We start from the raw sequence: 14,608 nt of genomic DNA on the forward strand, positions 1-14,608 counted from the left end.
TTATTTTTCCTCACCGAATATGTTTAACTGATTTAATATTTTCCTAGAATTTTTTTCTTCTTCCACTGACAGCTTAAAGTTAACAACATAACTTTATATATAACTTCTTTTTATACCGGCCCGTGGAGGAGCTGAGAGTGTAAAAAGTCACCGTGCTGTTTTGTTTGGTTTAAATTAGAGTTTCAAATCCAAAAGCAACAAACCAAACCGTTTTCAAATTTCAGCAGTACAGTCGATCGGTGGGCCGTAAAGGAGTTAAAGGTGGTTTAACGTTCACTAAAACAACAGCAAAGAGAAAATATAATAGACAAAAATTCCCTGCGTACTCATCCTCATTATCCATGCCATTTCCTCTTGGAATATTATATGATAGTGCTGTTTCGATAGGCTAAAGTTTCCTTTTTCCTTCTTTTAGAATAAAATATCCTCAAGGGTGACATAGATGTCCCAAAACGCATTTGAGATCTAATTATATGAAAATGTTAAATATTTTTCCACTGAAAACTAAAACTGTGGTTGAATTGAAAGCACATGTTAATTATGATGTTATCTGCGCCAACTGACAATATGAAGAAATGCGGAAAATCAGACTTTGTGCTTTTCTGCTGCTCTTGTTGTCCGTGGGTCTGCTTCTTCTAACAGGCCGGAGAAAACAGGCTACCACCCCACAGAGAACGTTACGTCAGAGTTTCTGACACTCGTGAGCGACACTAAGCTATGCATTTAAACAAAGAAATATCAGCCCACTTTGTACCAAATAAAATCAAAGGGTACTCTTTTAATCTGCTTTGTGGGGAACTTTTGTGTCCCTAAACCTAAAGCGCTGACTGCTTGGATGATTTTGTGTTGTGGCTTCGTGGGTTCGTGAGTAGGTGTTGTATACCGGAAAGAAACGATTAAATTGAGCTTAACTTTGTGCATTTTTTTTCTCTTAAGCACTTCGTTGCTCATCTGTAAGACAGCAGTGACCTTAAACGACCATCGCCTGAGGAGACTTTGGCGCATTGCGCCCTGGAAAAAATAAATAAGGGGGGGGGGGGGGGGCGCAGTAGCCTGCACCTTGGTTGGTGTGTGCTTGCTCACAAGTGTCCCAAGAACATCTGGACTAAAGCCATATAAAGAATTTATAGGTAAATTCCATGTGCAGAGACTTACATCCCAAATTGGTTTTGAATGCTTTTGAAAAGAGGCCAAATATCCAGACTGGCATCTCCAAGTGCCATCTTTAAAATGTGCAATCAATAATCTGTTTGTCAAGAAAGCAGAGCCTTTGCAATGATCGTGAGTTATGCTGCTGACAAGATCTGTTCTTGTTTTGAAGCTGAATTTTTGTTCTTTTGAACAACAGCCTCGAGATTCTTTTACTTTTAATATTTTTGACTTTTTGCTGGAACGTTTAGTTTAAGAAATACGACATAAAACGGGCGTCAACGACCTTCAGTCAGTCTCTGCAGTAATAATTTCTTACTATGATGTACAACTGAGATTTTCAGTTTAGCCAGGCGATTAGAGGCCTGCGTACGGTCAGCCTGAGTTTAGGTGAGTTTAAGCACAACTTCTGGAAGATCTTTATACAGTCTCCCATTGCGCTATCAATATGATTATTCTAAAATTATTATTTTTTTTCATATGACAGTATTGCATACATTTAATCCAAGTTTTGCTTTTCTTCAGCTTTTTTTTAATGATTGATCATTATCTTTCCGAAAGGACCAGCCGCCATGGCTTATCATTTTTAAGGAAAAAAAGCCTTTTATCCTCGCCCGAAGGACTTAATCGGTTCTAAATGTGTACTTTTCTTACTTGTTGGTATTTGAGTATAGCTTAATTACTGGACTGAACTCGAGTTTTCTACAAAATCTGATTTTGATTTTACCATTATAGCAGCGTTTTAAGAAACAAAGATTCATGTCAGTTTCTTCAGAAAACAATGACCTCTGTATTCTGTGTTTAGGGGAAAAAAACTGCAATCATAGTTCGTAAGACTAAATTCTTATACTTGTGAACTGGGAAAACTTTCGAGCAGTCTGTCCTCATACCTCGGAGAACCTTAGAGGGGCGGTGCTGTCTTCTCTCCTCCTACCAGTTCTTGCTCTCACAACGGGAAAGGCTGGCTCGGGGCGTGCGCTCTTGCGTGCAGCTCCCAAAAATACTCGGAGGGGCGGGGGGGCAGAGGCGGGGGGGTGAGACAGCTAGACAGGAAGACAGATCCAGATCGATGAGACCGAGGTATAGAACCGCCATCGAACTCCTCGGAAGCAGAGTTTGTTTAGTGCTTGATTTCTTCCCACCTTTAAGCTTCTTTGCGCACACTGATCCCCCTGCTCTCCAAACCAAGAAGATGCCCAAATCCTCTCCGCGCGTATTCCCATGGCCCTCCCTGTGGCTGGCATCGTTGCTTATTTTGATGGTGCAGTCGGTGCTCTCTTCCTCTTCTACGTATCAGAGACCTGCAGTCGCTGGGAAGCGCCAAGGCTTCTTGGAGAGGACGCTGGTTCTCCTGGATGTCAACACCCGCAGTTCAATCAGAGTCCTCAACGAAAACTTCCTCTCTCTCCAACTGGACCCCTCGATCATCAGAGACGGATGGCTGGACTTTCTGAGGTACAAAATAATCATTTCCTGCTTGTCGTCTACATCGATCTGTATGGGTGCCCTCCTCTAAAATATTTTGAGGTTCTTTTATTCATTACGCACGCAGCCACGTTGTCTGAGTTGTCATAGATCGATCCAGCACGTTTCTTTCTCACTCCAGGAACCAAGCAGTCCAGTTCTCCATACTGATTCTGACTGAGGTTCGCAAAGCTTAACTTTAAAAAAAGACTACACTGAGAGTGGACGATTCCTTCAAAAACTGTCCATTTAGGGTTGCTGCTGTTATAGTCTACAGTGTGCACTGTTGCGTCAAGATTTGATAAAAATGATCTAATTTCTATCTAAATCTAAAATGCAAAATGTCACTTCCAATGGCAGCTATGTTGCATTTTTTTAAATAATGAAGGGTAACTATTTATTTATTTACTGCTGACTTTTCACCCTGAGTATTTCTCTGAACAGTTGGAGGAAAGCACAGACTGAGACCACGACCCGCGCCACTGTCACAATATTTTGGATAATGAAGCACAGCATTATTAAAACCCAGACTTTCCATAATAACTTTAAAGTGTGTTTAAACTAAACACACTGACAATACCCTAAGAAGTCTCTGGCCTGCTATGACATGGATTGAGTAATGCCAGATAATGTTATTCGGTACTTTGTGCAGCTTCTTGTATAAACTGGAAACCACTCAGTGACAAAGAGTGAGCACATCTTAATCCGCGCGTGGCCCATTCTCGGTTATTATTTTACAGTAAATGTATGACAACATTTGATTTTTTTTTCACATAGCCGTTACACTTCTACGTGTCACCTAACCACTGTTCCAACTTTGGTTTTTATATTTATTATTATTGAAGTTCGTATTGTTGTTTGTCACCCTTACATTGAAATGACGAGGATTCATGTGTGCTATCAACCAAAATTAAACATTCAGTAAGTTTCCGCATTTTTCATAATTAAACTGGATTATGTGGTTTAGACTGACAATCGAGCAAAGTAGAAGTCTCTCTCTATACTTTGAATTAGTTAAAAAAAAAGTGAAAACTTCATACTCACTAAATATGAACTTAGCCTGAATAGCTTTGTATGGACTATACACGCTCCTTTTGATCGGCCTCTATTTCACGTGAATAAAGCACATGAATAAGTAAAAGGCAGTTTGAGTGTATGAAAGAAAATAGGTAAAGAAACAGCAAGTTAGTTGGGAAAAATATTTTATAATTTAAAATATTGAGGATAGAATTGTTCGTCAACTACACAAAGCATGCGTGTGTCGTTTTAATCCTTTGTTCATCAGCTTGTGGCCTTGTACTACCTGCTGTAGTGGCTGCCAAATGCGTCGTGGGTCTGCAGATGAGGGGAAAAAAGTTTTATGATAAACCTGCAGCAAATTAGCAGTTACGGGAAAATCCAGTTTCTTTTGTAGCTAATCTGTTTAAATAGTTGGATGGTCTTAAGTAAACGGAACTGAAGAACGGGAGACAGGAAGATCACAGAGAACGACGACTTTTTACTGACTTTAACAAATATATCCCTCGTTATAAATTTACACAGGTTAGCAGTTTTAACGTGTGAGTCTATTCTGTAAAAACCACCCAGTTGCTGAAGTGTTTTCTTTTTGTCCCGTATCCGCAGCTCCAAGCGGCTCGTGACCCTGGCCCGAGGCCTGTCGCCCGCGTTTCTGCGCTTTGGTGGAAAGCGAACAGACTTCCTGCAGTTCAACAACCAGAAGAACCTCGCCAAGTTCAGAGGGCCGGGACCAGACTACTATCTGAAAAACTACGAGGACGGTGATTAGACACGACATTTTCTTCTCTCTCTCTGGCCCCAGTATTTATTTTAGACCGACTTTTAGAAGATGATTAAATGTTTGCTCTCATGTCAGTCCCCATTTCTTTCACGGAATGTTAAATCCTCTGAAGCTAGGGTTGCCCATTTCTTCGTAAAACGCTGTGCTACGCTGCCAGTTTAAGGACTCCTAGCTAAAACGAAAGGGAAGACGAGAGAAACAGAAGTTTAAAAGAAAAGTTAGAAAAAAAATCATTTTACTAGCCGCTACAACTGTTTTTAATATATCGCTCCTATAGTATGGCTATGCCTTTTTCACAGCAGGACGTTATGACATGAACACAGGTGTCATCACCTTAATTACGATTCACACCTTAAAAGCATAAAACCTTCATTAAAGTTGTTAGAAACACCTGTGTTTACCTACCATTTCATGTCACAATGGCGGCTTTTCGCCGTGGTCCGCAAAGCCAAATATTCAGTTTTTCATTAAAAAAAAAACATAAATAAATAAAAATTAAAAAACGGCAGATATTTTTGGCTAGATATTTTTATATAGCATGTCTTCACTAAAGTGTGTTGACAAAATATTAGAAACGCGTCTTAGTATAACCCAGTGGACTACAGTTTAACGCATCCCCAATGTGTACACTCTAAAATGAACTTGGATTAATTTTATTTAAATAGTTTGATCAAACACTTCATGTTAGACACATGATAAAGGCTGGGCACATTGTAGAGCACTAGACTGTATTCATTTTAGATAAATGTGTGTTATCAAAAAAAAGTCACAACTGAGGATGTAAATGGCGACGTAAGGAGGTGGTCGTATATACTTAGTCTTGCTAGATATCAATAAAACACGTGTGTTTCTTTGAATAGTAACAGACTGGGTTACAGATATAACTTTATGTTCTGGCTTTGGCAGTGTGTTAAACTGCCGCAGCCTTTTGGTTTCAGTGTGACTGAAGTAAAAATTTAAAATTAAAAAAGAGATGTACAATTAGTTTTGGGTGAAAAATGGCAACATAGGTTTCTCTATGGCAAAAATATTAATAAAATAATAATTTCTTCCATTTCTTCTGGTTTTCAGATATTGTGCGCAGTGACATTGCACTGGACAAGCAGAAGGGCTGCAAACTGGCCAGCCATCCTGACATAATGCTGGAGCTGCAGAGGGAGAAGGCGGCCACCACCCAGCTTGTTCTGCTAAAAGAGCAGCTGTCCAACATCTACAGCAACATTACAATAACAGGTAGGAGATCACACACACACACACGCACAAAATAGGTCTTTTTTGGCACTTATTATATCCTGGCATATTGTCTGCAGTTTGGTCATACACATGCATGTGCACTCACATGAGGTTCAAAGCACACCAGTGTAAACCATCAGCTTTCAGAATGACAAATGTAATTTGTAAAGGAGGAATGTAAGGATAGATATAGGGGTGCAGCAGCAGGCAAGTAAACAGAGCACTGACATTTTCGCTGGTTACAGTTAACTCAACCTGACCGCAGAAGGAACCCTGACGTCCTGATGTTGGGTGGGCTGCATTTCTTATCTGTTTTCCTTTGTGATTGATTGGGATGGAAATAAGAAGCTGCAGGAGAGGATAGTAACAGAGGCAAAAGTAAAATATTGGATTTATGTTTTAAAAGTATTGTACTGCTCAGAAAAGTCCACAGACCTGGACTTGGTAATAAATTGGCTGCATCTGTCAGCAATAATTAATTCATGCTGTTTGTTTGGTTTCAGAGGACTTTGGATTCAAAATAAAATTGTAGTTGATTACTAGGAAAGGTTAAGTCTTATACACGCCCTTCTTGTCTTTGTTACCATCTTGAAAAGTCAGTGAGTCGGAATTGTGTTTTGGGTTGGCGGGATTTTTGTACCAAAATCTGAACCACCCAAAAAAAGAGTTTCAAAACCTGTAACTTCTTTTGGAAAAGTAATGTTGGACTTGGGAATTAGCAGGGACCTGAGTTGAAGGGAATCATTAGATACAGTGATGTACATGACCACGTGTTCTCTGTCTGGAGACATAAAAAATATTTGGCCATGCGAGTCTTAAAGTCATTGATAAATTACATAAAGAATCCAAATATACGTTAATTGAACCCCGTTGAATGTGCCACTAATATTTTTGGTCATAACATGCAGAGAACAAAGAAGCCTTGCATGAGTTGGTCTACAGAGTATTTTTCATGTATTCAGACTGTATTGCTTCCCTGGGACAGACCTCTGTGTGTGTTGCTGTGTGAGTGATAGAGGCAGATATGAAGACCATACATCAGCTGCATATTTTCAAATAGTCTCAAGTGCAACAGTGAAAACACGGACATATCGCATTTATCAAAGTAGGCAAATACACAGAAGAAGAATTTGTACCTGCTCGGGTGTGGGGTCAGTTCACAAGTTCAGGTCAGGAGTTATTTACTGTAGCACCCTATCATTAATACTGATCTGTTGACTGTGCAAAAAAAACCCATGGCCTTGCAGTATTTCACTGTATCACTGCAGGAACTTCAGATTTTACACAGAGTCCCAGCATTTTGGGGCATCTACTGTGCATGAGAGTTTGTAGTTTTTTGGGGTTTTTTGCCGTTTGTTTCTTTGTCTTTTTTTTTTTACAGTCAGATCTATTGTTGATCAAACATGCTGGTAGCAATTATGTAATTATATTTTCTTGCATTGTTCTCATATGGTACTCACATGAATACAAATTTAAAGACACAGTACGAGCAGCTAGTAATGTGGATGTTATGGCCAAGCTTGTTGAGACATGCAACTTATATAAGTTCAGAAAAGCATATAATATGACTACTGTGCGAAACTGTAAGATCAGCAGAAAATAGTGTTGGAGTATCCAGTTCTGCAGTTCAAATCTCAACAAATACTTATTACACACACAATGTTGTTGTGATGCATTGATATCATTTGCATTATCATTCTGGTATTGTCTGAGTTGTTGTTTCTTGAAAAAGAAATAGCCATAATCTTAAAAACCATGGTCAGGACACCTAGTCCCAGTCTTACATGTAGTATAGTGCTAATGTTGCTCAAAATTAAGACCACATTTCCCATAAACCCTGCTGCTTCCTGTCACAAAGAGGATGTTAGCAGCAGCTGCAGCATAGAGGAGAAGCAACAGCTTGTCTCTATGACTAAAAGATATATGTTATTTTATCTTGTAAATACTGTTTTAAAACTGTATTTAAATTTGCATAAGCAAGTTGATGAAGTATAATCTTAAAATATTGATACATTTAACCTTTTGTGAATCTGAGCTAATTGTTATTTTCCTAGATTTGAGACATTTTAAGTGTTTAGGACTCATGGAGAATCATGTCCTATTAAATGGTAAAACTTCAGTTTGGAGACCCATAGGGTAATGCTAGTTTTATGCAGGTGCCACATTTCTTATCAGACTGCACTTAATTTAGCAAAAGACACTTTACTATACTGTAATGTCTTTTCACAAAAACATCTAATTATTCCAAACACAGGCTAAGCTAAAAGCAATTATTTGAATCTATTAAGGAAATTGGTGAGGCTATTGGTTTCTTTTAAAAGTACAAAAACAAAAAATGTGGAACTGAGCAACCATTAGTTGAGAAATAAGTCACCAGAATGCACGCTGATGACACTGAAAAAGTCCTAAAAGTGTGAACATGTTTGTGTGTAAAGTCCAATCTGTGCAGAAACTTCATCTATGTGCTGGAGAGAAACAGGGGTTCAGAGGCACTAAGGATGTGTTTAAATATGGTCTGGTAACAATTAGTCAAGATCTGTGTGTGTGGGAGGGTGTGTGTGTTTGTGTGGGTGTGTGTGTGTGCTTGTGGTGTGTGTGTGTGTAAAGGCAGGTGGTATTTTAAAGACCTTTAACAGTCTCTCTCCATCCTTTTCCACTCACCACTGTCTGACCTTTGGCCTAGGCTTGTTAGAGCTATCAGTAATGGGGCCACTCTGAGTTTACATGCACACACACATTCAGCTGGGGTATGAAGTTGAGAAATTACCATGACCTTAGACAAGGTCATGGCCAGCGTCATTTCATGTCTCTCTGCAGGAGAATATTCCTCCATCAAGGATCACTTCCTGGACCTTTTTCTCTTTTTCTTCTTTCTTCTCTAACTCTATCAGTTTCCTTTTCTTCATAACACAGCACCTCTCTTATATTTACTGTTAGTTTAGCTATTCTGATTTCACATGAGGATAGGCATGTTTTACACTGAATGAAGCGACCAGTCCGTTCAACTTGGGACATTGAAAACCTCGTTCATGTATTGAATACTCAAAGGATAAACACAACTCAATTTAGGAATTCCTATACTGTGTTATTCTTGTCATATAAAACTGGAAGATCAGTATTTGTGAATAGGAACCAGAAGAAAATCTTCCAAAAACAGAGAAATCTGAGAAGCAAGAGTGAAGAGGAGGACATTGTCAGTAATGAGGTCTGCAGCTGCTTGCAGGAGAGTGAATGGGAAAGCAGTTTTCTACTTTACTTTAGAAGTATCAATGATCTTCAAATGTTTTCTTTGACATTAAATACAAAAAGAACTCATCTAATCAGTGTTTTTATAGTTCTAGCTGAAAACAGCTGCACTAATGGGAAAAACTGCATTGTGCTTACACAATTATATGTGTATATATAAAAAAAATTGAATAACTTAATGCATGCATCAAAAGTTTCTGTATAAGTACACAGTGAAAAAAATTATGGTGACAGAGATACAAAAAGCTACACTGTTCTTTACTGTTAAAATTTAAAAGCAGAGTCTGTCTTTAGCCAATACTGGGAATATTGAATATTATGATATGATTTCTTATACCTTTTGTAAAACTGCATAAAATCAATATTTGTCATATTCAATGCAGCCCTACCCAGACACTGAGGTAATAGTATTATTTGGTCAGTTATTTTATGTTTACATGCATGGATAGTTACATCACTGGGGGGAGGAAGTATCTTGATGAAATATGGCAGTTGATTAGCAGTTGATTTCCTCATGAAGGCAAGATGTCAAACTCCAAGATAACTGGCAGTTTTGTGGTCCTTGCTAAAGCCAGCTGTTGCTTGTTGGAGAAGCTAAGAATGAAGATCACTGCAGAAGGAGTAAAGTTATTAGGACTTTAAATTAGTAGCGTCCCCTGCACAAACTATTGCAAAGAGGAGTCATTATGTGATGGTACAAAGAGATGAATTTGTTTTAATTGAGTGTAGTGAGACAAAGATGATCACTTCTCTTGATCAAATTTTGGTTTGAGATGACACACTTAAGAATATTATTTTAATGTAAGATGAGTCAAATGTTGGCTTCATGATCTAGCAGATGGTTTGGAGCCTGACGTCACAATTTAGCCTCTACTCTTTCTCTGTTTCTTAGTCTGATCTCACACTCGCAGTATTAAGTGACATGAATGTTTACGGGATTTAATCAGTTGTTAGGTATACGCAAACATTACTGAGAGTAGATCAGACACTAATACCATGAGCCTCTCTCTGTAAGTTGGCACAGTCAAGGCTAGAAACCGCTAACAGAAAGATGCATAGCTCCCCAGGAAACATGAGAAGAATGACAGAAAAGTGAAATATGTTAATGTATATGTAATGTATTCTTTTTCAACAAATGTGCTTGTGCACTTGATAAAGGTCATTATGCTTAAATTAAGTCTTGGCCACGTAGTTTATTTGGCGTGTGTACAGTCCTACCTAAACATGAAGTCTACATGTAAAACTGAAGGGTTTTTTTGTCAACGACTGTATGTTTCAGTGACTTAGTCAGTGTTCAGATTCTGAGTTGCAACATATGGGAGAATAGAGGAGAATTTCACTGTGTGCATATCTCAAATGTTCCACAGAGTTAGAGGATAGCCTTTCTAAGCCTGCTAGAAAATATGAACAGGGCTGGACATGCAAACTTTGATTATTACTTTTGACTGTTTTCATTAATACTGTACACACTGCTGCACTCTAGCTTGTGAAACCAGCTGTACTTTTGTGTACACACTTGATGTAAAACTGCACATCAAATGTGTAAACACATATTGAAATATTTCACCCCAGCTCAGATATCAAATCGGATTTTTTGTGCGAAAAACTCCTATTCTGTGTGCAGTACAACTGTGAAAACCGAAATGAAATTCTTGACAGAAAGCGTAATGAGACACTAACATACAGGAATATGTTAAAAATCTGGAAAGACAAACATTAGGAACAGAACGGGGAATTCACTGAACATCTGTGAATGGCTTGAAAATGTTTTCATCAAAACAAACTGGCACAGCTGTCTATAGCCTCTAGTTATAACTTTCTCTTTTTAAAAATCAAAACACATTTTCTCGCAGCACTGGGAAACATGCTCTATCCTTTGTATTTGTTCTGCTCACCAACTTCTCCCAGACCTTTATCGCTCCTCTTCCTAATCGTATGCTTTAAACTCTTTCGTGAGTGACCAGAAGTGTTTCTCCAACGCCTGCCTTATCTTTTTGTTTAAAATTCCCTCAGTATGTTCACACAAGGCGTGAACTGTAATGGATTTGGTTTTTGGAGTTGCAGCTGCTTCAGTACCCGGACCATCTTTAGCTCACTGCCGAATACAGATTTATGAGAGTTTCCCCTGCCAAGTTTCACACGGTAACACTACAGTGCAGCCAGTTGCCATGTCAGCAGGAGAGTGAATATAATCTGCTTTGATTTGTATATATCCATAATGATATTATTAGATATGAGCAGCTATTGCGGTTCTTGGACAGAGTGGAGGTAGTCGAAAAAACATTAAAGGTTGTGTGCATATTTTTTCATGCAACGTATTGCCCAACTGTTTACTTCATTGTACTATTAAAAGAAGAGATGCTAGAACCCTGCTGTGTTGTCCTGCCAAAAGCTGAAGGGAGTCAGAAGCATAGCATTTCTTTTCACAGATACGTGAAGTGTGAGTTTTATGTATTTTTCTGCCTTCAAACTGCACTCACACTTAGGTGAAACAAAATTACTGCTGTCTTATATGAAGTTTGTGTTGAAGAGGTTTTGCAATAGTAATTTCACAAATTTCAATTAAATTCTTTTGCATTTTTTAAACTTTTCATTTATTGCAAAGAAGAAATATTTAAATTGGACTGTTTTGTGTTGTTCTGCCAATTCAAGCAGTAACTGCAAACTGGACAAAGCCTATTATGATAATACCCCCCAAAAACCAAAATGAGCTTTTCCAAATTAGCGTTAAATTCTGTTTGAAATTCAGAATTGTTTTCTGGTCTTAGGTTTTACATAGTAGCTTTTTTTGGCAGTATTACATTAGATGCAATACACACACTTATGAAAGCGCATTAGAAACAGACTGGGGACAGTACTGTTGGTATGCACACGCTGAAATCTGGGCACACACTTGATTTGTAGACTACAGAATCAATATTTGTCTGACAATGACCTGCCTGAAAACCAGTTAACAAAAGCAGGATTTATTGTTACAAAAGGGATCCATGTGTCAAAAAAAACACCATAAATTTAAAGTGAGTAGTAAAATTATTAATGTCTTCATTACTTGCACACCTTGAACAAATTTTCTGCACTTTAGTTACCTATTGGCTTAAAATGTATCCCATCTGCTTTTATATCTTTTGAAACAAGACATGCTATTTTCTTTTGGGGTTTTGTTCAGAACCATAACCTTCTTTGTAGTTTTTTTTCATATATATTTTGTGGCTTTCAGGGATTTACTTCATTGCATTTGTCCTCTAGGTCGCCATGTGTATCATCTTAGCGCAGATGTGTTTAAAGTCATGTTCATTTTAAGTGTATCTGTAATAACAACCATTCTCTAAATAACTTGCATCATTAGATTATTCATGTTCATGTGCACACTGAAAAGATTTGGATCCGGACTCAAACCCTGCGGCACGTCACTGCAACCAGTTTCACACACAGAGCCATTTACAGCATAACACAAAGTAGTGAACTATCTATAGACAAAGGAGCTCAGTCAGAACATGACTACATGTGAATTTGTATGACCTTTTTTATGTGTTTGGCTGAATTTATAACATGCTTTTTTTCTCATTCTTACATGTCAGTTTACAATTATCACCAGTGATGTAATCTCAGCGTGACAAACTTTTGATTGCCATATAGCCTACTTTTTTTCCTTACTCTTTCCACATGGCCTACACAGATCCAGAAGTGTCTGCTTTTCCTTGATCGAAAGGATACCCAGTGTTTAAATCATGGATGGACATAACATGTAATTCCATGTGTTTGCAATATGCCCTGAGACAAGTGCCAGCAACCTGCAAACGAATGTCATTTTAATAGCCTGATGCATGGGAAATGTTTGAAAGCAGTCCTTCCTCTCCCGTGATTGTTTGGCATGACATCCAACCTCCACATTTTTCTTCAGAGCTCTAGAAAACATACGTTTTGTGTCAAATTTCAAATCATGGCACTGTGTTCTTGACTGCTTTGAGCAAGCTTGTACCAGTGGGATGGCTCTGTTGCTGGAATGCTGGTACCTCTTGAATATATGTGTGTCTAGGTCTCCGTGTGTGTGTGTGTGTGTGTGTGTGTGTTTATACAGACTGTAAGTGTGTGTATGTGTCAGCTCCTTATGGGTCCAGATGAAGTTGTTATCCCGAGGCAGAAAACATGCCTCCTTCATTACCAGTGAGACACATTTTATTTCCTTAATTTGACTCTTAGGCTGTCATCCGTTATTTATGAGATTACCCTGTGTGTGTGTTTGTGTGTGTGCCTGTCCATATGTATTCATTGTGTGTACAGTTTGCACTGGAAATAGGGCCTGGTAAGGGGCTAAAAAGCTGTAACTGCTGTTTAGAGAGGTGATTTGACTTGGTGTTTAAGAATGTTACGCTAATGTTTCTTCTCTCAACTACTTACCCTGGAATTTAACACACTCATTAGCATCGCACAAATGTTGGCAACATTGCTACATGCGTGTGTGTGCTCCAGGAAAGTGTCTGCTATTTCTTGTAGCGAGAGAATACAGTTTTGTCGGGGCTGAGCCGTCATCAGTACGTATCTAAGGAGTTGAGTAAATTTTAGCATGAGTACATAAACACTGTTCTTTTATATTACATTTTTGTATTAAGAAATTAAAATAAAAATATTTTCATATGTTTTCCCTGAATAATTTTAATATAATTTTTTTCCTCCTGCATTCTGCTTAATGTTTGTGTAACACTTATTTGCAGTGGTAAATGTAACTTTAGATATATAATATATATGCACAGTTGCAGAATATGGATGGGACTACTTACCACCTTTTCAGACTGACGTTCTTCCTCTAGTCTAATGTGATTTGCACGGTTTATAACCATAATCATTCACATTATTCCTGTTGGATAAATTGTTTCTTTCCCCTCTTTGGTTCATACTTGTGTTCATAATTCAACACTGGGGTTATTCAGCTTATTGTGTCATCGTGCACTAAACCCCATCCCCCCAGAAAACGTTGCTTGCATACATGTTTGGCATGTTTTTCTTTGGCCACTTGTGAATCCTGTTTAATTCTGTTCCTTTTTTTTTCATTTGGAGCATATGGCTGGTTGGATTGTGTTGGACCTTGTCAGAGGCCATCTATCACTCCATGGTGTCCTGCTGAGTTGGAGATTCACAGCACAGCTCTCAACTCTCAAAATGAGAAAACAAGAGCATGAGTGAAGAATAAGAGAGCAGAGAGAAGGGGGAAAAAATGGGGAATGAATAGGGTGAGAAGTGAACCAACAGACTGATCAAAACAGAAGTATAAAGAGCAAAAAGAGAGCAAAACTTGAAGATGAATAAAACATTTCACCTCATGTGAGACCTCCGGTTTTTCTCTAGAACAATCTTTACCATCTCAGCCAGCCCCAGCACTTAAGATCCATCGCACAAGCCAACACCTGTGGTGTAAACTGTGCCTTCAAGGTTGAGCAAACCTGTAAATGTTCAGGGATCAGTAGCTTCACAAGTGTTACTTCCCAACAGCCTCAGAGCACAAATAACATCTTCAAAGCACCCTTCCAAAAACATCTTTAGTAACTAGGGTGTTTCCAAAAATCTTTCACAACCCACTAGCTTGTGTCAATTTCTTGTTACCACTGATGGATGGAAATCAGGACAGTCAATTTTTATAATGATTTTTTTTTGGCATGTTTATAAAAATACCATATTATATTGTTTCTGATGTACTTCTATTTTCATAGCTTAAAAGAAATC

The 14,608-nt window shown here is 38.3% G+C and overlaps 1 protein-coding gene across 1 annotated transcript in view; it reads left to right on the top strand.

Annotated features, from left to right (window-relative positions):
• Nucleotides 1-2,268: 2,268 nt before the first annotated feature.
• The window catches only part of hpse2 (heparanase 2), a 49,102-nt gene continuing 36,762 nt past the window's right edge, over nt 2,269-14,608 (top strand). Inside the window, exons 1-3 of the mRNA XM_063491755.1 lie at nt 2,269-2,604; nt 4,237-4,391; nt 5,483-5,644. Coding sequence (XP_063347825.1) covers nt 2,342-2,604; nt 4,237-4,391; nt 5,483-5,644 — 580 coding nt within the window. The 5' untranslated portion in view covers nt 2,269-2,341. The remainder of the gene's footprint in view (nt 2,605-4,236; nt 4,392-5,482; nt 5,645-14,608) is intronic.

The sequence above is a fragment of the Pelmatolapia mariae genome, linkage group LG13, assembly GCF_036321145.2.
Source record: "Pelmatolapia mariae isolate MD_Pm_ZW linkage group LG13, Pm_UMD_F_2, whole genome shotgun sequence".
Classification (NCBI taxonomy): Eukaryota; Metazoa; Chordata; class Actinopteri; order Cichliformes; family Cichlidae; genus Pelmatolapia; species Pelmatolapia mariae.